The 26,818-nt window shown below is 39.0% G+C and overlaps 5 protein-coding genes across 8 annotated transcripts; 2 read left to right on the forward strand and 3 right to left on the reverse strand.

Annotated features, from left to right (window-relative positions):
* Window positions 1–54: 54 nt before the first annotated feature.
* Window positions 55–4,806, reverse strand: aqp3a (aquaporin 3a). Its single transcript, XM_077714758.1, has 6 exons — window positions 4,616–4,806; window positions 1,770–1,896; window positions 1,553–1,690; window positions 1,269–1,384; window positions 964–1,181; window positions 55–866 (listed from the first exon to the last, which is right to left on the reverse strand). Exons 1-6 carry the CDS (start codon window positions 4,721–4,723, stop codon window positions 662–664), a joined length of 912 nt encoding a protein of 303 aa, XP_077570884.1. The 5' UTR covers window positions 4,724–4,806; the 3' UTR covers window positions 55–661.
* A 4,038-nt stretch (window positions 4,807–8,844) lies between these two features.
* On the reverse strand, window positions 8,845–19,929 carry nol6 (nucleolar protein 6 (RNA-associated)). Its single transcript, XM_077715677.1, has 26 exons — window positions 19,763–19,929; window positions 19,274–19,474; window positions 19,079–19,195; window positions 18,773–18,952; window positions 18,511–18,679; window positions 18,277–18,411; window positions 18,036–18,199; window positions 17,769–17,889; window positions 17,629–17,687; window positions 17,418–17,519; window positions 17,226–17,341; window positions 16,958–17,135; window positions 16,716–16,838; window positions 16,384–16,532; window positions 16,106–16,181; window positions 15,155–15,295; window positions 13,937–14,054; window positions 13,708–13,862; window positions 13,469–13,632; window positions 13,174–13,326; window positions 12,953–13,050; window positions 12,693–12,817; window positions 10,118–10,207; window positions 9,816–10,016; window positions 9,459–9,560; window positions 8,845–9,143 (listed from the first exon to the last, which is right to left on the reverse strand). The coding sequence occupies exons 1-26, from the start codon at window positions 19,796–19,798 to the stop codon at window positions 8,994–8,996; spliced, it is 3,423 nt and encodes a 1,140-aa protein (XP_077571803.1). The 5' UTR covers window positions 19,799–19,929; the 3' UTR covers window positions 8,845–8,993.
* Window positions 11,948–12,594, forward strand: LOC144195827 (cocaine- and amphetamine-regulated transcript protein-like). The gene is made up of 3 exons (XM_077715678.1): window positions 11,948–12,136; window positions 12,226–12,309; window positions 12,402–12,594. The coding sequence occupies exons 1-3, from the start codon at window positions 11,993–11,995 to the stop codon at window positions 12,507–12,509; spliced, it is 336 nt and encodes a 111-aa protein (XP_077571804.1). The 5' UTR covers window positions 11,948–11,992; the 3' UTR covers window positions 12,510–12,594.
* A 554-nt stretch (window positions 19,930–20,483) lies between the features above and the next one.
* Window positions 20,484–23,625, reverse strand: c20h2orf81 (chromosome 20 C2orf81 homolog). Of its 3 annotated transcripts, none has more exons than XM_077715620.1 (4): window positions 23,435–23,625; window positions 21,817–22,077; window positions 21,403–21,615; window positions 20,484–21,316 (listed from the first exon to the last, which is right to left on the reverse strand). In XM_077715620.1, the coding sequence occupies exons 2-4, from the start codon at window positions 22,048–22,050 to the stop codon at window positions 20,609–20,611; spliced, it is 1,155 nt and encodes a 384-aa protein (XP_077571746.1). In that variant the 5' UTR covers window positions 22,051–22,077; window positions 23,435–23,625; the 3' UTR covers window positions 20,484–20,608. The 3 variants fall into 3 exon arrangements, with proteins under 3 accessions (XP_077571746.1, XP_077571747.1, XP_077571744.1); XM_077715621.1 differs by having other exon boundaries at window positions 21,817–22,081; XM_077715618.1 differs by lacking the exon at window positions 23,435–23,625 and adding an exon at window positions 22,431–22,577 and having other exon boundaries at window positions 20,487–21,316; window positions 21,817–22,081.
* Window positions 22,969–26,226, forward strand: wdr54 (WD repeat domain 54). 2 transcript variants are annotated; one of them, XM_077715622.1, is made up of 10 exons: window positions 22,969–23,097; window positions 23,171–23,564; window positions 23,759–23,821; window positions 23,889–23,955; window positions 24,095–24,151; window positions 24,264–24,391; window positions 24,928–25,028; window positions 25,593–25,755; window positions 25,831–25,905; window positions 25,981–26,226. In XM_077715622.1, the coding sequence occupies exons 2-10, from the start codon at window positions 23,340–23,342 to the stop codon at window positions 26,110–26,112; spliced, it is 1,011 nt and encodes a 336-aa protein (XP_077571748.1). In that variant the 5' UTR covers window positions 22,969–23,097; window positions 23,171–23,339; the 3' UTR covers window positions 26,113–26,226. The 2 variants fall into 2 exon arrangements, with proteins under 2 accessions (XP_077571748.1, XP_077571749.1); XM_077715623.1 differs by having other exon boundaries at window positions 23,032–23,097; window positions 23,177–23,564.
* The last annotated feature ends 592 nt before the right edge of the window (window positions 26,227–26,818 follow it).

Consider the following 26,818-nt stretch of genomic DNA (forward strand, 5'->3'; position numbering starts at 1 on the left):
CACCCTCCTGGTCAAAATGGATTGGACTAACACAATCTGTGATTGAATAAAAAAAACAACTTTTATTGTTTTAATAAAAAAAAAGAATCAGCCATCAATCTGTATACAAAACACAAAGATCATTACAGTCCAGCACCAAAAGAAATGTGCAGTGTTATGTCAAAAACATGGTGCAATTATGACTATATACTTGGGATAAAGGTAGGCATCATCAATATTGGAATAGAATTGTCTTTCCATTGTGAAATGAAAAAATAAACTTCTAAAATGTCACATTTCAATGCTTGAACTCCAATTTAGTTGAAATGGACTGGACTAACAGAAACAAACTTGGGTCACCTATCTCCTTAATGCTTGTTTGGACATTTGAAATATAAATCTTTTCATAAGCAGTACTTAAAACTACACAACAAAGTATAAAATACTGTAGAAGAGCATAACAACAAAAATGTTCATTTCCCGTGAAAATAATATATTGTATGACAGTATATTTCTCCCTTTCTACTTCAAATGTAATGAACACCAATAAAACAAAAGAAAATTAGCTTCATTTCAAAATCACATCAATCGGGCAGTTAAACTGCGGTGAAAGGTGAATAATCTGCGGCGTGTTAGTTTTTTATTTTTTTTGGTACGTGCGTCTATGCACAAAACTAGCAGCTCAATGCACTTGTTTAGTTGCCTCTTTGGACTTGTCATTGGCGGCGACGTCAGTAAGTCGCAAGTTCTCCTCTGCTTCGGCGATCCTACGGTCACGCACTTCTCCTTCTTCGTGGAAGCCAACCATCATTTGGTATATAATCACGCCAATGGTGGCGCCAAGGAAGGGGGCGAAAACAGGTACTAAGAACCAACCTTTCCTGGCACTGAAAAGTATAAATCCCATGGTTTGTTAGCTATTGGTTGTTGATAAGAGCACCAAAATGGAGAAGAATGATTGTATGAAAATATAAATGTCCTTACGTGAATACTTCGGTTCCCCACCCAGCTACGGCAGTAAAAATACGAGGTCCGAGATCTCTGGCAGGATTGACGGCGTAGCCGGAGTTGAATCCCATAGAAAGGCCAATGACCAGAACCACAAATCCTACAGTAAAAGCTTCCAATCCTTGCGGAATGGGATTATTGTAGGGATCAACAATGGCGAGGATGCAAACGATCAGTGCTGCTGTGCCAATAATCTACATTCGAGAGGGAAAGACAGAAACTGTGAGTTTTGTGAATTTTAATGCATTTTAAGAGAACATTTGCGGATGACTATCTCTTGCCTGGTCAAAGAACCCATTAACAATGGTCAGATGTTTTCCAGGATAGGTGGCAAATATTCCTGCTGTAGCCCGTGGACCAGTGACATTAAAAGCACCAGGATGGTCCCAAAGGGCATCTGATTGAGTTAAGAAAAAAAAGAGGTTTGGTTAGGTGCTTTTCTAGAAAAACAAACAATGTTATAACTGACTTTAAGACTTACAAAACCACATATGTTGAAAAAAAGTGTATATTTACAAATTGAGCCAAAATAGCTCAACAAACTAACATTTAGAATTAACCTTACCATAGTACATGCCAAAAATAACTGCTGCACCCAAGAAACCACCAATGGTCTGAAACAGGAAGTACATGGGAAACTTCCTCCAACGTTCTCTCCCAAGCAGACACAGGGCAAACGTTACTGCTGGGTTCAGATGTCCTCCTGTAACAAGCACATATATATATCCATAATAAAAAAAACATGGACTACAAAAGATTTGAGAAAAAACAACACCGCTTACCTGATATTTGACCACAGACCAAGATTCCCAAGGTGGCGGCAAAGCCAAAGGCAAAGTTGACAGTCAGAAACAAACCGTGAGAACCACTGCTCAACACTAATTGGGCCACTGCACCACAGCCAAACATCTGCAAATAAGTTGACATTATTACATACACAGTGCAACAAAATGTTTATGTAATCTTTTTACAGGAACACGGAAGCACTTCAATAACTAGTTTTGGCTTCCTACCACTGTCTTTCAAAGAGGTTATTTAAAGATTCAATTTGCTATGGAATGTCTAAATGGTGTGACCACAATTTACTGTGTAAGCTGTTCTTTTCCTACACTTTTGCCGCGTGCCTCAGGCCATCTTACAAGTTGCTTCTGAAGGTACCAAAGCTCAGAGGGGGACGAAGCCTTTTCTGTTGCTGGTCCAAAACTATGAAATGGCCTCCCTCTTTACATTAGACAAGCTCCTAAACTACTCATGCTCTCGTTTAAGTGTCTGATTTTCATTTATTGCTTTTAAGACTATAAAATTCAACTGTTTCTTGGAACTCTTCACGAGCCTGCAAGACCTATCAACTTACTAGATGGTTCCTTGTTTTTTTCCAAGGGTTGGACTACATGTTATGATAATTTAGGGGGATTGTAATTTTGTAATTTGTCATCCTTTCAAGGTCAAGCATGGTATAATCATGTTTATCAGTAATCTAAGGGAACAAAAGTCCATTCAAAAGAAGCTCGCCATTATAGAAGCTCCATTGTATCCATGATATCATGTCAATGCAGCTAACCAAAAATTTCATGAATGTTAGTTTGGGAGCATATCTTGAGAAGATTGTTGTCTCAAAATCTATTTCCTGCCAAGGAAGATATGTAAGAGTCAAGAACTCAGACTAATAATTGCACACAGCATGCATTTTTATTGGTCGAGAAACGTGTCACCTAAATTTCTGGACTTTGGAATAAAACTACAGGAAACCTCCAAAGCATGCAACTTGTGCCACCTGGAGTTTATCATCTAAACAGCCTTTCCTGGTTAAAACATCACTAAAATAAAGTTTGATTTCAGTGTTTTATTTCTCTCCGTAGTGTATACAAAACAGAGAGTTAGGGTGTTTTGATGAACTATGATGGTTTTATAATATTCCACTCTGTATGCAATATTCAAAATTTCTATTTTCAGAATGTGGTCAGCTCAGAGCACATCAATCAAAGTTAAACTGGCTGATTCAGCAAGTTGGGCGGCAGCATGGCCCTAAAAATCCTTCAGCGCTTTGGGGAAGCTTATAAAAACAACAAAAAACACACAGAGTATACCAAAATAAACATCTGGAAGTGTTTTTCTTTTTAAGAGGAGTCCAACAAGTTAAAATCTCATCTCATTTTTTGTACTGCTTCTTCCTCATTAGGGTCACGGGGGTGCTGGAGCCTATCCTAGTTGAGACGGACAACCATACACACTCATACCCATACCTAGGGGCAATTTAGTGTCCAATCAGCCTATCATGCATGGTTTTTGGAATGTGGGAGGAAACCCTAGTACCCAGAGGAAACCCACACAGGCCCAGGGAGAACATGCAAACACCACATAGGTGGACTGACCTGGACTTGAACCCAGGACCCCAGAGCTGTGAAGCCTGTGAGCTAAGTAGTCACACCACCAGCATAAAATTAAAACGTAAAAATATCGCTGTGATACTTCATCACAGGTTTCTGACCTATATCAGGCAGTAAAAAAAAAAACTAATTGACTGCTCTGAGGTAAACGTGTTTTTTTTTTACACTGGCTCTGAAAAAAATACCTGCAAAGTCTTCACACCTAAAGTGTCCACACCCAGACTTTGTCCCCGGATTAGGTGGTTTGCTTTGTCACAAGCAAAAAATGTTCAGCATACCAGAGAGAAAACATGAAGTAACACTAGGAAGTCAAATTATATCATGCATAGGATTGTTCTGCTTCCATTCTTGGTGACTCCATTGATGCGTCATCATTTAATATACATAACTCACCTTTATTTTCTCTTTGTCCTGCACTAAAATATTTTAAAAGATATACTTTTTGTTTTTAAAAACATCCAATCACATGGCTCATTTCATCCTTCTGCTGTGAATTTAAATGTGTTAGTTGACACCAAATTCATTTGAACTAGATTAGCGAATGCTCATTGGGTACCGGACCTTCCAGTTGAAATTGACTGAATGTCTATCATCGTCATTGGCAGCCAGTGAGTTCAATTTCAACTATAGAACATATGTATTTAGTTTCTATAGAAATATTCAACACTACAGTATTTGCACAATCCAGTATTTCTAAAATCTCTTGCTTGTTAGAATCTTTATTTGGAGTTTTTTCCTTGTCTATAGTTACTTAGTTAATGTTGAGCATTGTACATATTTGATGTACTTTTGACCATAATCTCTGCAAACTTAATATTTACATTGTTACAATACAAATAACGCTAGCTTTTCTATTCTGTGCTTGGCCTGCACCTATTTAGCAGTTGACTTTGTAAACACTGCCAAAAAAAATTATTAAGTAAATGATTATATTGCAGTTCAATGGCAAATTTACTTATTAAGAAGTGGACAATGCATCTTAAACATTCATGAATTCTGATGTTAACTTCTCCATTGAAAGCCTGGCAATGTTTTTACCAGATGATCATAAAATTAGTGCTTTATATCTTGTTTTGATTAGGAATTAGTAATCAACTCCATGATTTTCTATACTATAAAAACCCAAGATATTGTAATATGTTGTGAATATTACCACTATCACAAGATATTATATTTTCTATCACAGCATTAACAATATATTTATGACTGCCTACTTATATATACCCCAGAGTATCACTTACCACTAGGATGAGGGTTCCAAGGCATTCCGCCAGGGCCTGGCGTAGAAGAAGGTTGCGGATTTGGAAGGTCTTGGACAGTTTTTCCAAGTAGAACTTTTGTCTGCCCATGTTGTCTTGTTATTTGACCACTCTGAAATAAGGAGCACGATTATGATGTGGAACCGTGGAACTGGAAGGACCAGACTGGTCTTATAAAGAAATGCAGAGTCTTAGACTGGGCCACTGCCAATCCTGAGGGCAGCTCCACCTCCCGCCACACACGCCTACATGTGGCACGTCACTATATGATTCACTGACAAGTTTACAATACATGCTTTCAATGGCATTCATTTCCTATATAGATGACAGTTTCATGTTAGGCTGTTGATGATCATATACTTTTATATATATATTCCATTATATGCCGATGAAATCAGGGGGGGAAAAAAACTAAACTAAAGAAAAACAAAATATATAAATATTCCTTCCACCTGGCTTGGTCTGACCTGTTCTTTTGTTTCCTGTCTGAAACTTCATCAGTGCACATTATTCTTCGATGTCCTTTCTCTGGTTTCAATCGAGCTGTGGAAAAACCTCAGATTTAAGAACACTATATATTTTATCTCTAGATCATATGAAAGTTATTCTCTTGACATTTTGTTGTACTGGCCAACATATTAGGTGGATTTAGTGGATGGAACTTCATAGAATGCAAACTGAAATCAAAACATTTTTAAAAATATTTTTTTCACCAATTCATAAATATTGAATATAAATTTGACTAGCGTTATTTGACAGTAATTTATGAGCATGGTGAGGTGCGTCACAATTAAAAAGCCCACAGGGCACATGAATAATTTCAATCAAAGATTACCCCCGTCAGGAATGTCGTTCACGTCAGACTGATTCAAAAGTCAGCACAACAAGGTAAGGCAAGTTTGGAAATTGTTCTCTGAAATACAACAATGGATGGGAGAATGACATCAGTCGTTTGGAAGATCTTCGCAGGTGTGAAACCTGGCCTTGCCTCTAATAAATCTAAAGTGAGATTAATTTGAAATTGAAAAGAGGTAGGTGGAGTAAGTAATGAAAAGACTCAAGTCAAACTAAATACTAGGCTTAATATTTAAGGGGGAGCCAGACAGACAGATATAAGTCACCATTATCTAGTTATTTTTATTTGTTGGTATTTTTGGGGTTTAAGAGTGTAAATGCTAAACTGATTTTTTTTCAAATTATGAAATGCAAATTGACAGCCAGTTTAAATGGATATCATCGAGTGCTGTAGATAGAAATGTGGACATTTTAGGGGAAAACAGCAGCATTACATGTTTTAATCTCAATTGAGTCTTAAACAGGCAGTCTGATAACCAAATGAAATGCAATATTTGATTGAGTTACAGAAGCACAAATGTTCATTAACGTATTAAGCTATTTTCTTGAATTACAAAAACATTGTCAGAAAACATTCAGTATTAACAGGAATAACTTGGCTGCTCGATGTAATCCCAAAGATGAAACACAGCTGGATCAGACAGAAAGAATAACCTGAATGGATGAACCAGCCCCCATGTAGCACTGAGGAGAACAGATGTTAATAATGACGATGAAGAAGAAAAAAAATATTAAAAAGGTTTATTAAGTCATTTTCCGTACCACTTATTCTCACTAGGGTAATAGGGAGTGCTGGAGCCTATATGAGCCAATGACTACCATTGAGGGGGACACCCTGAATTAGTTTCCAACCAATTGCAGAGCAGGAGACAGACAACCATTCACACTCACCCTCTTACCTAGAGGCAATTTAAAGTGTACAACCGGCCTATAATGTGTTTTTTAGATGTGGGAATAAACAAGAGTACCTGGAGAAAACCCACACAAGCATGTAAGGTCTAGACCAGGGGTGGGCAAACTACGGCCCGCGGGCCACATATGGCCCGCTAGGCTTTTTAATCCGGCCCGCCGACGTTGTCCAAATAATGTTTTTTTCCCCCCAAGATGGCGCTGTCACGCGGAAGCCAGTGGCAGTAGCTTTGTACTCTTATTTGTTTTTTGTGTTTTACAGCCCATCTATCTTTTTTTTTTAAATTACATTTTAAAATTTCTTAATACATTCCTTTTTACTTTACTTTATACTTGAATGATGAGTATGTTAATACTTTAGTCGTTTTTTTCTGTTTATGTTTCATATGTACTCTTAACGGATGCACTTTTTTATATGTATCGTATCTTGTGCTGACCCCGCCCATCTGTCAGATTTTTAAAGTCAATGTGGCCCCCGGGCCCAAAAGTTTGCCTACCCCTGGTCTAGACCATGTGTCGAAGTGGCAAAAAGGAACCTGCATCCTTTGCCAGGGTAAGCAAACCGGTTCTCAAGGTCAGCTGTGTGTGCTGGTTTTTGCTTCAACTGACCCAGCACAGTGAAGTTTCTGCGGAAATAAGATACACCTGACTTCAATCCACCAATTGCACTTGTAGGACACCAGATTAGTGAAAAGGTGTCCTCTTGATGTGTACGAATGAAAACTCGCTCCCACTGTGACCCTTTGTGAAATTTTCCCCATCTCTGCCCAAAATAATAATCAGACATAGGCTTTGTCATCATCATTGACTCGACAAAAGCCTAATTGTCATTATACCCTCCAAAACTGGTCGGCAGTCAGAGACCACACGTTGAGACAAAAAACTTTGCACTGACAATCACATATGCATTGATCCACACTCCCTGCACTAAAATAAGGCAAAAGAACCATTGCACCATCGGGATAAAACATAGACCTCATCCCCTTCGAAAAACGAGGGGAACTGATGATTTGGTTTGTTCGTTTCGAGAAATAATTTCACTCACTGAGTAACAGGAAGGTTGAGAGTGAAAACAATGTGACCACAACTATTTAGAAAAACACCTATTTCGAACAATATGTCTGCCTAGGTGTTGCTTGTTTTGCTCTTTCTGCCTTGCTGTTGGCTGTTCTGCTCTGAAAACAATTTTAAGTGAATGATGCACATATGGGGCACATGTCAAACAGATGTTTGTCTCGAGTTGAATGGTACCAGATGTTTTCCATTGTCATAAAAAAAATCAAGTTGGCAGAGCAGAATGTAAACACAGATTGACAAAATGTTTCTGGTTATATTTTTGTCTATCACTTCATATATTTTCTCAGGACAAAATCAAGTATTGTGGTCGACATAATCCACAATGTTTGTATTGATAAAATATGAGCAAGTGCGTAAAAGTGAAATCAGCTTTAGTGACTAATGGGTGCAGACTCCAAAGGCTTCAATTATGGTGGCTTCCCACTGTCTTGACTCATTTGCTTCCCGGTAGAAAACATTGTTTCAACACTCACTCAAGTAATTAATTACCCTAGTATGAAGAAACAAACTGCATTTGCATCAATATACATTACATTGCATCATTGCCCAGGGCAGAAATTAAGTGGTGCGATTCAACTTTCACCACACAGCTTTACAGCATTGTTGTTTACTTGCAAACACAACGTGCTTCCAGGACTTTTCCACTGCCCCTATAATTACAGTGCTGCTAGAGTCAGCTCACTCTTTGTCAATCAAACAGCTGTACATCCCTTCACGTCACATTTCAGTGTGTCAGTATGACGTGAAATGATCCCGACATACTGTTGAGCAATGAATCATCAGCCTAAACAGACAATCTGTCTGCTATTAATGCAAGAAATATGCCAATCATCTGTGCGACAGTGTCACATCAGGTGTAATTTATTATACTTTGAAGACAACTCTTAATTCATTGATAAAAGCCAAATTTTAATAAACATTTTTACAATTACTAAAGCATTTTGAACACCTAAGAGAGAAGAGACCTGGTGTTTTAAGAGCTGTAATAAAATCACAGATCCGGGTCACGATCTTTCACTTGATAGCCACAGCTGTTACATCAAACCCTCCACATCTAAAATTGTGTTGCCCTTTCACAAGCTGACCCTATGTACACCTTAACCTATTTTGTATTTTCTATCAATATTTGTCCTCAAGAGAGCAGCGAGTGAGTGGGAATCATTCCCAGCTAATAGGGCGAGAGGCAGCTAGGTGGACATTTGAAATGCCGATTTGATGTCATCTCTGAAATTCTCCATTTGAAGCGAAAGAATGGTTACATAACTTGATATCACAGTGTTGTGAAATGTGGCTACAATGATTAATTTTCCTTTATGGACTGAAACAAGTTCAAACAAATTGCTGGTGAACTGGATAGTGATACGCAAGAATACACAAAAAAGCTGGATATTTATTCATTAAAGTTTTACATGATTTTTAAAGGATTAGGTGTCTACCACCGTCAATGGAAGAAAATGTGTTCGCTAAAATTCTGTATCCACTATTGTATGAAAAAGATGTGTTGAGAATGATTGTACAATTACAATGACCATTTTTCTGTCCTGGCCTCCACTGATTTGACCAAATCCTTTCCAATGATCCTGAAGTCCTCCAGTATTGCTTCCACGTTGGGAACCGTTGTTGCCTCATCACGACATACATCCACACTTCTAGCAGACACCTGAGACGTCTACAAGACGTGGACAGGGGGAGAAAAAAATACATTGGGTGTGCTACCAGGGCTATGGTATTTCTTAGTAAGATATACCATTACAACTATTTACTAGCATTCCTGAAGGTAACTATTTTACTTCTTGATATTTTTCCCCCTATTGCTTTGTTAGACTGGCAGCCCACCAGTCTGACTCCTCAACTAAGTACAGTTAATAAACGTCATTCAAAATGTCTGTCAACTTAAGTAAGTTTAGTTTTTAGTTAATTTTTCACATCAGCCATAATGTTAAGTGCATCATTTGTTTAATATTTGAGAAAAAGTGAGTTTTACCTTGAAAGGGAGAGGCACAAAGGCCTTTGGCTTCCATAAGACGGCTATCACGGATCCTCCATAAGGATCACAGAAGAAAAGGGCCAGGTCTCCAAATGCATCCTATAAGCAATAAAATTATGCATTACGTAACATTGTGATTGGGGAGAGTATCAAGAAAGCAAAATCGCACTTAATGTTTTCCTAAAGACAAGTGAGAGATAAATTATAGTGTCCACAAAGGGTAAAATTCAAAAGAGTTGTTTCATGAATATAGTAGTAGTTTTATTGTTTACTGGCAGAAATCCCCAAGCAGTTAGCAGAGCTCAGTTTGCATGCTGCCCCCTTCTTGGAATTTGAACTCAAGACTAAGCTCACCCGCAGCTCTGCCAGGTAGAGGGTCACAGGGTTGAAGTCGGTGACGGGCATCTTCTTCCAACAAGAGATAACTTTCCCGGTGAGCACACCCCTGTGGTAGCTGATTCTGGGAAGGTCAATTGCTTGATTGACCAATGGAATTTGCTTGGGGTTCAAGTGGATTAGTACATCGTAAGCATCTAAAGGAGGACGCATGGCCACCTAGGGATTTAAATTGAAAAGTATTAAAAACATTATCCTTTCAGTGAGTGCTTCCTTTATATATATATATATATATTTTTTTTTTTCATTTCTCTACAGACCCGGATATCTTGGATCTGATTGCCGTCCATCAGCTGATTTTCCAGGACTTTGAGACTCTCAGCAGCCACCATCACCACTCGCTGTAACATCTAAAAAAATGCATTTGGATCAGCCCTCGAAATTGAAACGTAATTCCGAATTTTCAAGTTGAGACAGACGTTGTGAGTTAAGCTAAATTGGATGAATGAATTCTGGTCAACAAGTGCCTAATTTATTTCAACTTGTCTGGTTGAAAAAATAAAACACAAAATATAAATTAAAAACCCTGAGAAGCTCTCTCAATTTTTGCTTTGGCTCAATTTAATACTTTTGAAATTAAGAACTTAAATCATGCAACTTACCTAGATGTATTGTCTAGTCCATGCATGAATGTGTGATGGCACTGTGTATCCTGTTGTACTCTTTAAATTAACGAGTACAACAGGATACACAGTACTTTGCAATCAATTTGCATCATGTATTAAAGTTTAATACATGATGCAAATCGATTGCAAAATGAATGGAAATTCCAGAATGGTGATATACTGTCTTTAAGGAAAATAGAGCAGACTAAAAAAAAAGAGGAAAATATTAACCCATTGACCACCAGTGTGCTCCAAATCAGAATGGATCAGTTGTCAATCACCGTCAAAAACATTCAAAGATTTAAGTGCTATATGTTGCTAATTTATCGGGGACCTTGAGCAATGACATTTAATTATTCTTGTCATTTTTACCATATTCAGTTCAGTGAACAAATCATGTAGTTGCTTTTCTTTCAGAAAGCTTAAATAGAAAGGGAAAATAACAGAAGGTTATATTGGAATGTCTAGCACCCCAAAAAAATAGTTTTTCTTGAGTATAGATTTGAATTCATGAGTAAACTGATTATGATAATGAGACTGAAATGTTTTATCATTTTACTCAGGCACACTATTAGAGTTAGGACTGAACTGTGTTAAAGGTCTCTCCTTTAGCAGTATTTATATTCTTGCTTCTGCTGCCAAATCAAACCTTTATGGACATTCATTTTCCGTAACGCTTATCCTCACATGGGTCTTGTTAGTGCTGGAGCCTATTCCAGTCAACTGTGGGCAGTAGATGGGGGACATCCTGAATTGGTTGCCAGAACAACCATTCACACTGACCCAGGAACAATTTTATAGTGTTAAACAATCCTACCGTGAATGTTTCTGGGATGTGAGAAGAAACCGGAATACCCAGAAAAAAGACACGGGGAGAACATTTAAACTCCACACAGAATGGTCAGATCCCAACGGAGTATTGATATAAAAACTGTCAGGCGGGCATGCTAACCAATAGTCTACCGTACCGCTATCCTTTATGGACTTTAGAAATACTGATTAAAAAAATAGGTATATAGCTCATGGCTCCTAAGAACAGTGATTCTTCCCTCCACAGATTTTCACTCAATGCTTGCCATTGACAATGAAAAATTCCCAATTAACTTAAACTACGAAGACTGGCTTTTTCTCCCATTGCCATTGAGGGCACTATACGTCCAATCAATTTTAACTGGGAAGTATGGGAACGAATGAAAACTTCTAGGCCTCTCAGGAAAAATGGATCTTAACAACAGCCGACAAGTGCTATATAAACAGTAATGTAACAAAAGTAACTAACTCATTTCTAAAATAGGTTCTTGTTTTTCTTTCTTCATGTGAAGAGTTTGTCTCTAGACTTGCTTACAAACACATCACAAACTCCTTTGTGAAGATATAAATAAAGTTGACACGACCCCTAAAACGTGACCAAACACAAAGTTCCTACTCTCCGGCACACTTTATAAGAGGAGGTTGCTCGGAGGCTCGTTGGTATGTTTTGGGACAGAGTGAGGTGGAGTGCAGAAAGCATATCTGGGTCAGCTGCGCACCATGAGAGACTGCTGCGTGTACCTTTTCTGCACATTGCTGTGCATCACCAAAAGCTTTTATGTCAACACTGAGAGCCAAACAGAAGAATACAAAGCTAGACATTTAAGACACTTCATGACAGCGGATGGCAACGAGAAGCAATTGGTAAGCACAAACCTTTAAGTGTTCTTTGCACATTAAATTGTCAAGCTTGCTGTCGGCTAACTCAAACCTAGTAAAATGTGTGCTTTCAGATAAACGATTTACATGAAGTTTTAAATAGACTTCAGAAAAACCAACTATCATCTCTTAGAAAAAAACACAACTACCTGCCAATGGTATACGACATGAGCAAGTGCACGACAGAATACCTGTAACACGATACTTTGGATACAATTGGGTTTTTTTGTCTTTTTTTTTTTCCCTACAGTGTGATCCCGGAGACCAGTGCGCACTAAGGAAAGGCTCCAGGATTGGGAAATTGTGTGATTGTACACTGCCAAGAACATGCAACTCATTCTTACATCGGTGTTTATGATTACATATCCAACCTCTAAAAAAACCTCTTACCTTAAAGATAACTTTAACTTTTCATGTGTTCTTTTTTTTATATTTTAGCTTTAAATCTGTCACCTTTTTTGTTAAAGTTTTATATATTTATGCTTCAATTAATAAATGATTTATATGTGTTGGTTGCACTTCTATTTGATGGTCTACTGACCTGGACAGAGGGGGCTTGCTTGGTCCACATTGAAACCTTTTTGTCTTTAGGCGTTGCTATAAACATGACGGGTAGGGACTCCCTGGAGGCCATGAAGTCATTCCTGATCTCTGTGTAGTCGGCCGCTACACGTGAGGAGAAGCGCACAACAATCTGAACTTAGCAACGCCAACAAGCAGGATGTTAAAGTATGTCAGATGTGTCAATAGAAAAAGGTCAGCAACTGTTTGTTTTGCACGAGTATGTGTGCAAGCGCTTGCCTGTGAGCTGCTTGTTGAGGTCGACGACCAGCGGGTTGTTCCTCCAGTCAAAGGAAGACAGCAGATGAAGGAAGCGGAGGAAGCCCACCTGAGGAGAACTGAGAATGGGGAAAACACATTCACATGACCGACATACCAAGAACAACAAAAAAAAGAAGGCCAAAAAAACACAAACACGTGACACACAGCACCCAGACGATTTTTGTTTTCGGAAATGTTACCAAGGAGGGGTGAACGGCGCGGAATGCAAGAAGAGGGAAGCCACGAGTAGGTCTGCCGAGTCTTCTGTGATGTCTTCACTGAAGAGTTGAGCCCCCAGCCAACGTTTTGCCAGGCGACACACCGCCCCGAAACAAGGGTGTTGCTGCTGAAGCCTGGCAGTAAAGGACACAAAATAAAGCGCTTCTTTCTTCACTGCAAACTAGCTCCAGCTTCCCTTTTAGGCAAATTTAACTGCTTTAAAGAAAGAAAAATAAAAACTGGAAGTCCTAGTTGGAGACTGCTAGCCATGTTTACCCATGTAGAGTGCTGGTTAGTAAAGGCTTGTGAACGGTGCTCATTTCCAAGCTCTGAGCCTCTACGTTGTCCCTGACAACCAACAGACCCTCAGGACTCAGTTTCTCTCTAAGCACTTGGGGCTCTCTATGGTATGCCACCTGGATACGGAACACAAAGCCGTCCTAGAACAGACAATTAAATGAGTTGGCACGATAAAACTTCCAGTTAAATTTGAATTCATTGCAAACAAAATGTACCTTCCAGACATCCACGTGTGTGGCACAGGGTACGCATGTGTAGTCATGCAGCATCCCGAGTAGCTCTCCTAGACGGATATGGAAGGCAGCTAGGATGTGACGGATGGCCAGGCTGTCGTGAGGCCACTTTCCACTACCCTCCACGTGACAGATCACTGCAAGTTACCAAAACATCAATCATATGTTTGGAAAGACTAGAAAAATGGGGACAGTGGTGACAACACCTAACCTGTGATGGGGGTCACATAAGCAGGACAGGGTTTATTCTCCTTTGGCACAAGTACTTCGAAGCCAGGTCTTTTATCAAAGAAGCGGTGGTCAAAATTTAGTGGCAAAGGAGGAAAAACCTGAAAGGCACAGAAGGAAATCACATTAACAGATACTTCTAACAATTGGTGTGTGTCATTTTAACAAATTTTAGTGGCAATAATTTATTTCATACATGTATGCCATATCATTGTGAAAAAAGCTAACAATGTAACACTCATGTGTAGAGACAATACTTCTTAATACAACAAATACCCCAATCAAAACACAATATATGTTATCTTCATGAATAGTGTCATTTGAAAGCTATCTAAGAATTAGATTTTGTGACAATTGTGACAATCAAAGCCCATCAAAATTGCTGATTTAGGTCAAAAGTGACTGTCATATAAATATTTTTATGTTAGAACAACATATGGCCTCCATCGTATCATTTTGTCAATTTTCAAACCACAAGTGTAAATATCGATCCAGATAGATTGAGAATCAAGTTATGTAATATTTTGATATATAGCCAAATCACATTTTTAAAAAGACCCTCAAGTGCAGTATAGTAAAAAAAAGAGGAACCATTTTTGTTCTGTGCCAATTAGAGCACTTCAAAATATTTCTTTTTGAGCCAAACTGGTATGCTATCTAGATTCTAGACAAGTGAAATGACAACCTTGGGCACCTTAAACCAATTTTTTAATTTTTTTGCCACAAGTTAGGATACCTGAATTGTAGCATTTTATTCACGAGGGCAGGCAATGTCTTCACACATGCAAAACATTGCCGCCCACAGGAAATTTAGAGCAATAGCAAGATTTTGGAAGTCACTAAAGTTGCTGTAAATATGAATAAATACTTGTATTGGGTTAAAGGCAAGACTGTTGTTAAGAATCATGACCAATTTGAATGAATAAAAATGTAATTAGACTTTAAAACAGGAGTGGTAGGATTCTGTAGGCGTGTCCGTGCAACCTGGCCATCATACTACTGGCACTTGGTAGTGTTGAGAGTAATGCGGTTAGCATGTTTCATCTGACAACAAAATTATGCAATTTATGCGCAAACAAATGCCGCGATGAATTGCAGCTTGAAAAATGACGGACCTCATTTTCATTTACTGAGCGATTTATTGACTCTGTGCATGTTGTGAATGGTTTTGAGGTATGTAGATATCCGGACAGGAATTTACCTGGGTGTATCTGAGCGATGGGTGGGCTCCTTGTACTGATGTAATAGAAAGTGGAAGGTCGTCCAGTTTCCAAAGTTTTCTGCTCAGGTCATCGAATGACTGTACAACACGCAAACCTTCCTCCTCTCCAGTACTCCCCACCTAAAGACAAGGAGAGTGAAAACTGCTTTGAGTATTTTGTGCCCCTTATTGCTGTTCGTGGCCACAAAAAAATTAGAAATTGAGCATGAATCAGTTTTCAGCCCAATCATGAAGACAGCGACAAGAGTTAAGTCAAGACTACCATATTTATAAAAGTCAGTGCATATCTTACCTTTGTCAGCAAGTGAAACCTATGAAATGTGAAGTTTATGTCATCAGGTTCATATGCCTGTGTGATTGTTTTCAAGATTTGTTGTAGGGTCCTATCACTGTGTTTCTCTAGTTGTTTATGATTTGAATTTATTGAGTGGGTGATGGGAATAAAAATCAATTTCGGTTCCAGTTATCAACCACACCACACACACATTACACTATCTAAAATGGTGCGTCGTGTAAACCCTTAATTGTGCAATATTAAGGATGGACAGAAATAAACTAAAATATACTATCAATTTATCCCAACCGACTTTGGGACAGAGGCGAGGGACACCCTGTATCAGTGGCCAGCCAACCGCAGGGCACAAGCAGATGGACAACCATTCACTCACACCCATACGTCGGTGCAATTTGGACTATCCAATCAGCCTACCACGCATGTCTTTGGTATGTGGGAAGAAACCAGAGGACCTTGAGAAAAATCACACAGGGATGGGGAGAACATGCAAACCCCACACAGGTTGACCGACCTGGATTTGAACCCAGGACTCTAGAGCTAAAGTCGCCTGGCCGCCTCTTCCCATATCATCTCCGGAAATGAGTTAAAAAAAAATAGAATTTTAAAGAAACATCCTAGGTGATTTATTTACTTACCATTTTTTTCATTTGGATTACATCTTCAACAACTGCCCCAACGTATCGCACACATGACTCAGGTATGTTTGCATGGCTGCCGGGAAAAGAAAACACATTGTGGAAGAGTGGGGTGTAAAATATTCACATTTGGTCAATTATATATTCCACTGGAACTTGTTAGACAAGGAATTTCCAAACTAAAGCAATTCAACCACCGGATTCAACATGAATTATTATAGAATACCCTATCGATTAGCAATGCAAAATTTCAAATTCAAAATAAAAACAAGACATACAGCTGTAACAGGTGTTTGACGATCTGTTGGGGTACAAGCCGTTTCTGATGTATACTTTCTCCTTCCCACAGAACTGCCTCAGTGATGGCGCCATCCTGAAAACGGCGGAGCTCTGAGCGAGCGCCCCAGAGCTGCCGGAACTCAGCAGCCTATGAGAAATAATGGTCATGCTTTACTGCCATCGAAGGTGATTGAGATAATTTGCCGTAATCCTCTTCCAGTAAAGATAAATTGGAACTCTTGCCACAGAGATAATTATCTGCCAGGCTCTCCCAGCTCAAACCTATTAGACATCTATCACCGTCACCATCAAGCAATGACTTCAAAGTTACCTCAGGGCTGTCTGCTGGAGGTCCTCGCTCCAAAGCTGAAGTCGCAAACTCTGACTGTAGCAATAAGCCAAAGGTGATAGGGGGCTGGGCTTTATACTTTGGAGGTTCACTATCCAGTGCCCACTGTGAGGAAATAACAGTTAAAACTCAAGCTATAGCTACTTAAAATCTGAAGATAGCACAATTTATTAAATATTTTTTTTACAATGCAGCATACTATGCCACAGACCCACAGTACCCACCACAGGTTCAGGACAAAGTGAGTGGGTTAAGAGGCTGATCCTTTGTCCGAGACCTCTCTGAAGCAGCGTCAAAACAAATGGGAGCACTGTGTTCACGTAGTTTCCACTCTGGTCCATCAAATCATTAAGTAAGTTTAGTTTCTTACAGCTGTACTGGAACTTGACAAGGTCACACAATCTGAGTGGGGGTAAAAAAAAAAAGGATGTAAAATCATTCAATAGAATGAATCATTGATAGAAAATTATTATTATTGGGGAAAAGCCATACTGGAAGACATGGTCACTGGTTCTAATCATAGGTTTTGGTGTCATGAGAAGGCTATGGAAACCATCAACGGTTGGGTCGTCCCAGAACTGCATGGAAACTGATGCCTCGTGTTGCAACTGCGAGATTTTTTTTCAGTTGGTTAAAACATTTTTTAAAAAAATACTATGTACTTTTTTCAGTTTTTTTCTCTACCCGTTTGTATGTGCAGGCAGTCATGTCAGCACATATGTTGAGGTGTCCAGATGGATCAATGAACACAACTTGGAATGCATCATGAAAGTCTGCCATAGATGGCTGTTGGATAAACAAAGAAAAAAAAAGCAGCATGATTTGTCAAAGGTGAACATATAAACAGGACCATTGTCCAATGTTAAATGCTTCTTGCTGATAATGCATCACTTACAGCTGTCAAGTCTGGATTTTTGGATAAGCTGATTCCATTAACTGTAAGGTCGGTCCGAGCTGAGAATCACAGAAAAAAAGTTAAATCAGCTTTAAATCTCATCAATGTCTTCTGATTGAAATAAAATTTGAGCACTGTACTCAGAAAATTCAGGGAGTTTCGCAGCAGCTGGTATGCGGTCATGGTGTTGCTGATTTTGTGCGTGGTTAAAAGGTAGGCCATATACATGGCGGCAAAAAATCCATTAAAACACCCAGTGCCCTTGAAAGAATTAGAAAAAAAGACAACAAATGGATGACTGGGGAGTTCATGAGTAATGTTTATACAACACTGAATAGTCTTTTAATGTAGCTGTAAACATTTCAGCATTGGTTAGTAGTTTTTCTCAATCATTAAAGAAACCGTACCTGGTCAAGCTCTCGTTGACGGAGCCAGACTTTGAACAAAGACACTCCATTAGGAAAAGCGGCACATTGAGCAGTCACAGCAGTCAGAAACTGGAGGTGAGCCTTGGGCAGCATGTCACCCAGAAGGGAGCTATTGTAATGTGGAGTGGGAGGTTCAATGATCTCTGTAAAAACAAAAGAAAAAGGTTTGAATTACAGTACTAGATAAATCAACTGTCACATATAAGGTTAAAATTCTGACCAGTTTGTGAGTTGTTCACCCCGGTATACCAGCCTGTCCTGATATTATTCATCCGAGGATTGAAACGTTTGGGGTTGAAATATCCAGGAGGTGGGCAAGCGTGAATGCGGACGATTAAGGGCGAAGAATCTTTATCTAAAGCACCCAAGAACAATACATCAACGAAATATTTGACATAGTCAACAATCAAAGACAATAATACCCGATCCACACAGACCCCTAGTATGGTATTACCTGGGGGACTCAGCAGCAGAATAGGACGAAGTCGATTCCCATTAAGACAAGAGTAGGAGATAGCTCCAATATCTGACGATGTTGCCAGATACTGTGCCAGCCCTGCCAGGTAGATTGCTCGTTTCCTTGGGTATCTCTGATTTAAGAAGTCTTTTGGTTGGAGGATATCCTAAAAAAAAAAGAAAGCGCAATTATACATAATCACAGATTTAAAAAAAAAACTGTCTGCATTACGCTTTTATGAAAAGCATGTGGGATTTACATCTGGGATTGTGGCAACCATGTCAACCACTACCCGTGGTCTGGTGCAGGTCCCCAATGGGTAACTTCCAATCAGATCAATTGAAGCAGGAGGCGCCATATGAAAATTGCCCCTATCAGTTTTTGGTACAAGGATAATCGGAACTTTGACATTGTTGGACAACCATGACAGATTGTTCACCTGTGAGGGGGGAAAAAAAGACAATTACTTATTTGCAAAGTGAATCGCATTTTGACACTTCCAATTTTGCAATGTCTGCAATTTGGCAACACACTTAGTATCACTTTAGGGAAAAATATTAGGCACCTCAACCACAGGTGACTGCGGCACAGCCTTCAGGAGCTTTGTGACCGTCAAAATAAAAGCATCTATATGCCGTTTCCTTCGTTCACTGAGAGCAACTTCTTTTAGGAGCTCGCTCATCTGTTAGAGAAAATGAGGTAGTATACAAGGTATGTCAGCAGTCATAATAGGTCATAATAGGCCATTGAAGCCAAGTACCTGCATTTTCAGCAAGCTGCAGTGAAATAAGCCTTCTGCTTCTTTAAGATTGTTGAGCTCTTCTGCTGTTGGGGGTCTATACAGGTCGCTTTTGGACATCTTCACCGGGTGGTATGCAATCTCCTCACCGTTACTCCTTTTCACTTTAACGGGTGGCTGATTTTTATCCTCCATGTTTTGTGTCAATTCTGATGGAATCACCTAGCAATAAAAACGACATGATTGTAAAAATAGTCGAATGCACGACAACCCTATCATTAAATGATGGCCGTAGTTATACCAACATTATTGTTACTCGGGATTTTTATTTTAATAAAGACTTTTAAAAAGAGTTCACTAGATATTCTCCATGCATTTTAAGTTACTTTGCAACATAGAAGGCAGCGCTAAATTATGAAAATTATTTGTCGCTCCAAAAAACAATCATGCTAGCCATGTGTCTGGCGGCAATTGTTTTCATAGCATAATAAAAAAGACATTTTGTCTTACCTTATTGGAGCCAGGTTTTGTCCGTTTATTATCCATAGCTCACGTTCACAAGAAAATCGTGACAAATTTGAGATTTCTATTAGTTTGATCAACACAAACAGTGGTCTTCCGACGTACTCACATGTGCAAGGGTCACTGAAACATGCTGCTTGGTAAAACATGATCTCATTGGTCTGCTTCGGTAAACGTGCAAGATGATTGGTCTGTTGTCTGAACATTTCCGTTTGGGACTTTCATGTTAGATTGAACAAGCAACATCGTGGCGTCTATGAAAGCGTACAAAATCGCTTAGTATTTTGTAATTATACTTTAGTTGTTATTCATACAATAGAGAACAGTATATTTACACTTTTACCTTTCTTATTTATAGTCTAGACTAGAGAAGGAGCAGGGAACCTATGGCTCGAGAGCCACTTGTGGCTCGGGAGTCACATGTTTTTTAATCTTTTTTTCTACATTAGAATCTTCTTACATGGATACTCTCATTGATTGTCAATGTAATTCTGATTTTTCTACTTTAAAAGTGGTCAAATGACAAAAAAAGCACACATTTCCCTTTTCTTTTCCTTTGAAATCTGAGTATGGCTCTCAAGGAATAACATTTGAATATCAGAATGTCAAAAAGGTTCCTAACCCGTGATCTAGAGGTTAAGAAAAAGTATAATATTGCACAAAAAATATATCCCATTATGTTGTTAAATTGCAGCACACATTTAGAGAAGGCTTGATTGCAAAAAAATGTAATAAATGTAAAAAGACAGTGTAAGTAACATTATAGTAGACAATAAAGGTGAATTTATTTACAATAGGATGACAAAAAAAAATGAATAGCAAGTTTTGTTTTCATCAATACTTAAATTTGTCCGATGGCAATAATTGGGTAACTTGTGGTGGATGTTCTGTCGTCAATTCCTTCACAGCTGACTTTATAGATTCATTGTTTATAGGCCTAAGTCTGGCAAACTGAGCTTGCGTTTTGAACTGCTGTGGGCTCATTTGTGTACTCCAGGGATCTGCGAGAAAAACACCTTTGGCCAAATTGATGGTGTCCATCCTCAAAGCTCGCGACATCATCTTCTCATCTTTAATGGGAGACAACTGCGACCTCTCTGGTTGATCAAATTGCGATGTGGCACTCTGTTGCTTACTCAGCAAAGGTTTAAGTTTGGGTTGACCACTTGTTTGTATTCCAGATTTTGTGCATTTGTCAATCTCATATTGAGGAGTGATCAAATGTCGTGGCAAAGATGATTTCTTAATCTTAGGTATAGGTTTAGGCACCTTTGGTGGTTGCGTGTACTCCGTTTTATCTGCTGGACGCGAACCACAAAAAGCAGTACTTCGAGGTTTTTGAGGTAAAGAAGCCTTTTGTTTTTTCTTGGTGGAGATGTTTGGTTTAGGGCTTGGTGATTTGTCTCTCGTGTCCCCGTAGGGAATTGTTTTCTCTTCAGACTGCACTGAAGAAGTGCTGGTTTCTGATAATGAATCACTTTGAGTGTTTTCCTCCGGATGGGTGAATTCAAAGTCCGGACTAGTATTAGTTTCCTGGTTAACCTGAGTACAGTAAGTGGAAAAATCAATCATAAAAGAAGAGTTAATTACAGTGAAACATTCAGAGTTGTTGTAAATTAAAAATGTACCTGAGTTGACGCCGATACAGAGTCACATGGAAGTATACCATGTATAACTGGAAAACATCCTTCAGCCCAGACATCTGGCGTGATTGGTAATGGTTCCGGGTCTTCTGTTGCGGATAACACCATGGCATCTTCCCCTTTATCTCGGCAAATAATTTTTTTCTCGACAGCTTGTGTGAAGTAACATTTAGCCCAGTATGCAGTGAAATATGAGAGCTGGAAAAATTGTTTCGTATATTGTGTTCAGATATTTTTTCAAAACATTTTCCACGGTCCAAAAACATGTCTTTGAGGTTAGATGAAAACTCTATCAGGCATACATAATGTTTCATTTCAGATACGATTGGCTCCTGCTCAAATTTGACCTTGATGAGGACAACCACTATAGAAAAATAGTTGAATAGATCGATGTTTTACCTGTCTCTCAATGTGCACATTGTAGCAGGCTTCCATAACACTTATCATTAGATCAGCCATTATTTCCCCGACGACATCTTCCGCTTCCTCTTGGACCAACATGTCGGTCCATTGGCCATGAGTTAGACAACCCGGGATAATGTCTTCCTCTTCAAGATCATGGGGAAGCAGTGGTGACACACGGGCTGGGGCCTTACCCTTGTCTGATTGGGCTTTGGATGTTGCACGGGACATCTTGATGGTTTGGTTACCTAATTCGAGCTACCTAAAATAAACAATAGATCAAAATTTCAGCACAAACTAATGCAAATATAATATGGATTTTCTTTGGAGGGTGCTGACTGTCACATCACACATATTGTAGAAATGTGTAGGTACTTCATCCATTTACTGAGCTAGTTATTCTAACGAGGATGTATGTGTATGTACATTTTGATGAATAATACAGCATGTACTACTATAGTACACACGTGAAAGGCTGTTGCGCGTGTCACGGTTTAATTTGTTACTGTATTTTTCGCCCATTTTCTGCAACATTTCCGTGTTGTTGTTTGTTACTGTCTTTGAATCCGTTATATACTTTAAACGGGATGAGCAAAAACAAACAAGCATACCTTCAATCACTCAGCCAACGTTTGTTCTGAGGTTGCTTTTAAAAAAAAATTCAAGTCGCGTTTGGGACTTATTTACGTCCGCCTCCGTGGACGAACAACTATTGCCTAGCAACGCAACTATTGACACTGACGTCCGAGTTGTCCCTATCATAGATATCACATTATGAGAATAGATGCTTGATTTCTGCCGTAACACAACAGGCGTCGTCACCCTTTGACAATTTAGCTTGAGCTATTTGATCATGATAATATAATTGTCACATAAGCATGTATCTAAACCTAAATATAGCTGAAGCTTTCTAACCCATTTTCAAATACCTTACGTTCTCCAGGAATACCTGAATTTCAGTGATCTTACTCCATACTTACTTTTTATCACATTTTGTGTCAACCCACAGCATAAATATTAGCTACGTTAAGATGACTTGTTACAAATCAAGGATTTATTAATTATTGTAAAAGAAATTAACAAAGTAAGCGTATTTTTGTGGATAAAATCGCTCATAATACATCCACAACAGGAGATTTGTCTACTGACGCAAGCTGGCCGCCTGATTACGTACGTCGTCGACTCCATCTCATCTAGTCTTAACTATGTGATATCTATGGTCTCTATGGCTGCAGCAGACGCGGAGTAAATCCTATCGAGATAAGCGCTTACTTCAAGGTAACACTTGTTATCAATCTTCCAATCGTTGTTATTTGAGTAAAAATCAATTACTAATTATTTTACTGCGTAGTTACAGGTGGCTTCTGGCTCAAAGCTACCTTCGCAAGCCTTTCTCCAAATGCTAAGTAGCATACCAAACTGAACGCAACGGCGTTTTCACCAAAAATGCCATTCAACATGTCGACGAAAAACGTTTAATCGGACATACTTTCCTAAGTGACATTAAATCAAGCCTCCAAATGTATCGCAAAGAGAAGAGCATCCAAATTAAGAACAGCGCGTCTGCGTTGTACAACAACCTGAGCGTGCTGCGCATTGGTCCGCGACGGCTCACCTACTTCACGGTGGTCCACGCCAATGTGGTCAACATGGTCAGTGCGTCGTGGGACGGACTCAACAACTCCCACCGCCAGCTGCAGTCCAAGGAGCCCAACGTAGCCACAAGTCCATCACTCGTCATGCAGGTCGGGGTCACAAACTATCTATTAAATATAAAATGCAAATTTGACTGCCGGACAAGGACGTCCAATCCACTCTGATTGGGACAGTTTGGCAGCAGACCATCGCTGTAAGACCTCCACGTCAAAATCGATTTGACGTCCTTTGCTGTCACCAATGAGTTCAATTTTGTTGACATATAACGTGTTTCTTTCTATAGGCTGCATTTTGTGTTTTGCCCTCTCGAGATCTGCTAGTCGTGACTTCACAGAAAGGCATCCAGGTGAGACATTATTTATATAATGAACTGGAAATTAATATGTCACATTATCTTTCTTTATGTTTCAAAGATGTATGAATCAGATGGCTCCATTATGGTGTACTGGCATGCATTAGATACACCTGAAACACCAACAGGTAACATTAACACTAGAAACCCCATATCTCTTTTCAGACACTTTATTATTGCACATACCCAATATAATTTGGTCCAATATATCTGCATTTAAAAAAATATTTATTTTGGGTGTCTCATACATGCTTCTTTTGATCTCAGCTCAAGCCGTGTTTGCACGTGGGATTGCTGCTGTCTGGGAAAATTATATATGTGTAGGTAGGTACAGAGTAAAAAGTCAGCTCACATAGCCAAAACTCTCAAATCAGACAAGTGCTGCAACAGATTAGTGGATGAAATTTAAAAGTATCATTTGTCGCTCTCATTCAAGGTCTGTCCTCCAGTGGAATCCTCGTTTTCGACGTTCCCAATAAAGGTAGCAGCATAACCTTGTCAGAGGTATTGGAGGAACACAAGGATCCCATTACGGACCTAGCCCAAGAGTGCTCTGGTAGCCAGGTACTACTATGCAATATTCCTTATGATATATTATTTTATTGCTATCCTATCACACACACATGTGTTATTGAATTGAATGCTTTTATTGTCATTATACGAGTAGAATGAGATTTAAACCTTTCACCACATAGTGCACAAATAACAACAGACAGAAAAAATAAATATTATCATTAAATAACAAATGAATCAATACTAAGAAGTCCAAGTGAGGTCAGCAGACTGAAGCGGGCTTGTTCCGTCTAAAGTCCACGATGAGTTGCATGGTTTTTGGAGACGTTCAGCGCCAAGTCGCACCACTTGCTGAGTCTATGGAGGCAAAAACAAACAAACAAAGACATAGAAAATAGATATATAGTAATGATAAATAAATAATCACTAAATAGTAATAATAAATACATAATCACAAAATAGTAATCGGTAAATAAGTGGTCAACATAATAAATAAGTAGTATAAGTTGTAATAAGTCTTGATTAGGTCCGAGGTGCAGAACTAAAGTGGTGTTTTCCCAACCTTTACTGAGTGTTTCTTACCCCAGGAGTGCATCGCCGATCTGGTCAGTGCTGATGACAGTGGCACATTGTGTGTGTGGAAATCAGGGGAAGAGTTTCAGCTTCTCAACAAGATTGGTGGATTTGAGTAAGAATAAAATTGACTTTTTCTTCATAAAACAGCTATCCTGTTTGCAACGCGATTTGCCTCAAACTATTACAGTACAAAGAAGGAACTATAGTCTTAGTTCTTTAATCCATCAGGTATTTTTCTGTTCTTAGTTCTAAATCATTGGTCTTATTCAATTGGGCAAATAATGCTAATTCTCTATTGCGACCAACTTAAAATGACAGATGCAAATTTGAAATATAGAAACATTAGTTTTCACAGCATTTAACAATGTATTTGAACTAAGAAGCTGCCAGGCCCTTCCAGTTAAATTGGATTAGACGTCTATCTCCGTCAGCAGCGTTGAAACATGAACATTCAGTGCCAACCTGTACACAGTATGATTACTGCTGAGATTGATTGCGATTGCCATTGCACTTTGTGTACCTTTCCACCATTATTCTCAGCGTCATGCGTACATAGTTTTTGCGTCACTAACTAATCTGTTTCTTTCCACTGTCCTCTCTTCCTTATCACTCACTCCTCTAATGTGATTGCCGCTTTTTCTTTCCACATTGCAATGATCCTCAATCTTCTTGTCAGTATGACCTGCTCATCTGTGAAGCTGTGGAAAGGTACAGCGGTAGCAGCATATGGAACAGGACAGATTCGTCTCTATGAGGCCGTCACAGGGATTCTGCATGCGGAGGTCCACGCCCACGCCCGTTGGATCTACTCATTGGATATTGCTCCATTTTCTGGCCTGGTGAGTTGTGAGATGCAGGTTAATTTGGTCAGTTGATGTTGTCGTTAGTTTGATTTTTAGTGTTTTGCACCCTAGCTCCTGTCTGCTGCTGAAGACTCTTTTGTCAGGGTCTGGCTACTGACAATAACTCCAGAAAGCAACACTGTAGAGGTAAAAGCACTCCAAAAAACAACAATCAGCTCATTTTTCTAATCCGCACAATTCATTTCTTCAATCTTCTTTTAGGTTGCTCATTTACATAATGAATGCGTGACAGACACACAAATCTGCGGAGCCAAGTTCTGTGACGGAGATGGCTACGCCTTTGCTGTGACAGGATATGACCTCAACGAGATTATAAAATACACACAGACATAGGACGTCATCTTTTTCATGGCTGAGTATTATGGATAGAAAACGGATATAATACAATATTTTTGGAAAGCGATCCAAATGTAACGCAGTCAGAAATGCAGAGATTTTAGAAGTGAGCGTCCAATTTCATTTTTTGGGCATTAAGACAATGTTATTTTGCAACTTTTGTGGGTGAAAATGTGAATTATCTTATTGAAAATGGTTTTAACCTTAGCCTTGCGCAGTTTTAAATGCTTTATAGATATTTTAATTGCAAATGTTTACACCCTTGTAAACTTAATGGCATGTGAGACGCCTTTACTTTTGAGAAGGAAACAAAGCATCGATTAACAAGACCGCTAGAGGGCAGCGTGAAACTTGTAAAGATTAATGGCCTAAAACTCAATCACAATGCTAGAGACATTGATAGCTTTTGTAGTATTATCATTTTTTTAATTTAATTAAAAACAAATGGTAATGACAACAATTTCCAACTAGTTTTTAAAAGATTAGAAAGATAAAAAGATTAGTAGTAAAAAACAAATAAATGAAATACGTATGCAGTTTTTGCTCATTGTCTGACATCTATCATGATAGGTGGAAGGTTCATTCATTAGTTAACCTTCCATACTGCCCATCCTCAAAAGGGTTGCTGGAGCCTAACCCAGCTGTCTTCGGGCAAAAGGCAAACCACACCCTAGACTTGTTGCCAATCAACCTACGAGCACTC

This window comes from Stigmatopora nigra, chromosome 4 (genome assembly GCF_051989575.1).
Source record: "Stigmatopora nigra isolate UIUO_SnigA chromosome 4, RoL_Snig_1.1, whole genome shotgun sequence".
Taxonomy (NCBI): Eukaryota; Metazoa; Chordata; class Actinopteri; order Syngnathiformes; family Syngnathidae; genus Stigmatopora; species Stigmatopora nigra.

What these genes read in the sequence shown, in the direction of transcription:
- aqp3a (XM_077714758.1), bottom strand. Translation starts at nt 4,723, where the DNA reads ATGGGCAGACAAAAGTTCTACTTGGAAAAACTGTCCAAGACCTTCCAA. An exon ending in TATTTTTGGCATGTACTATG is followed by an intron (nt 1,385 to 1,552) that starts GTAAGGTTAATT and finishes TAACTCAATCAG; the next exon opens with ATGCCCTTTGGGACCATCCT. An exon ending in TGGGGAACCGAAGTATTCAC is followed by an intron (nt 867 to 963) that starts GTAAGGACATTT and finishes TATACTTTTCAG; the next exon opens with TGCCAGGAAAGGTTGGTTCT.
- LOC144195827 (XM_077715678.1), top strand. Translation starts at nt 11,993, where the DNA reads ATGAGAGACTGCTGCGTGTACCTTTTCTGCACATTGCTGTGCATCACC. An exon ending in ATGGCAACGAGAAGCAATTG is followed by an intron (nt 12,137 to 12,225) that starts GTAAGCACAAAC and finishes GTGTGCTTTCAG; the next exon opens with ATAAACGATTTACATGAAGT. An exon ending in AACACAACTACCTGCCAATG is followed by an intron (nt 12,310 to 12,401) that starts GTATACGACATG and finishes TTTTCCCTACAG; the next exon opens with TGTGATCCCGGAGACCAGTG.
- wdr54 (XM_077715622.1), top strand. Translation starts at nt 23,340, where the DNA reads ATGTATCGCAAAGAGAAGAGCATCCAAATTAAGAACAGCGCGTCTGCG. An exon ending in GTCCATCACTCGTCATGCAG is followed by an intron (nt 23,565 to 23,758) that starts GTCGGGGTCACA and finishes TTCTTTCTATAG; the next exon opens with GCTGCATTTTGTGTTTTGCC. An exon ending in TACACCTGAAACACCAACAG is followed by an intron (nt 23,956 to 24,094) that starts GTAACATTAACA and finishes TTTTGATCTCAG; the next exon opens with CTCAAGCCGTGTTTGCACGT.
- c20h2orf81 (XM_077715620.1), bottom strand. Translation starts at nt 22,050, where the DNA reads ATGTCCCGTGCAACATCCAAAGCCCAATCAGACAAGGGTAAGGCCCCA. An exon ending in ATGTGCACATTGAGAGACAG is followed by an intron (nt 21,616 to 21,816) that starts GTAAAACATCGA and finishes CAATTTTTCCAG; the next exon opens with CTCTCATATTTCACTGCATA. An exon ending in CTGTATCGGCGTCAACTCAG is followed by an intron (nt 21,317 to 21,402) that starts GTACATTTTTAA and finishes TACTGTACTCAG; the next exon opens with GTTAACCAGGAAACTAATAC.
- nol6 (XM_077715677.1), bottom strand. Translation starts at nt 19,798, where the DNA reads ATGGATAATAAACGGACAAAACCTGGCTCCAATAAG. An exon ending in TGGTTGCCACAATCCCAGAT is followed by an intron (nt 18,680 to 18,772) that starts GTAAATCCCACA and finishes TTTTTTTTTTAG; the next exon opens with GATATCCTCCAACCAAAAGA. An exon ending in TAATCCAAATGAAAAAAATG is followed by an intron (nt 15,296 to 16,105) that starts GTAAGTAAATAA and finishes CCTTGTCTTTAG; the next exon opens with GTGGGGAGTACTGGAGAGGA.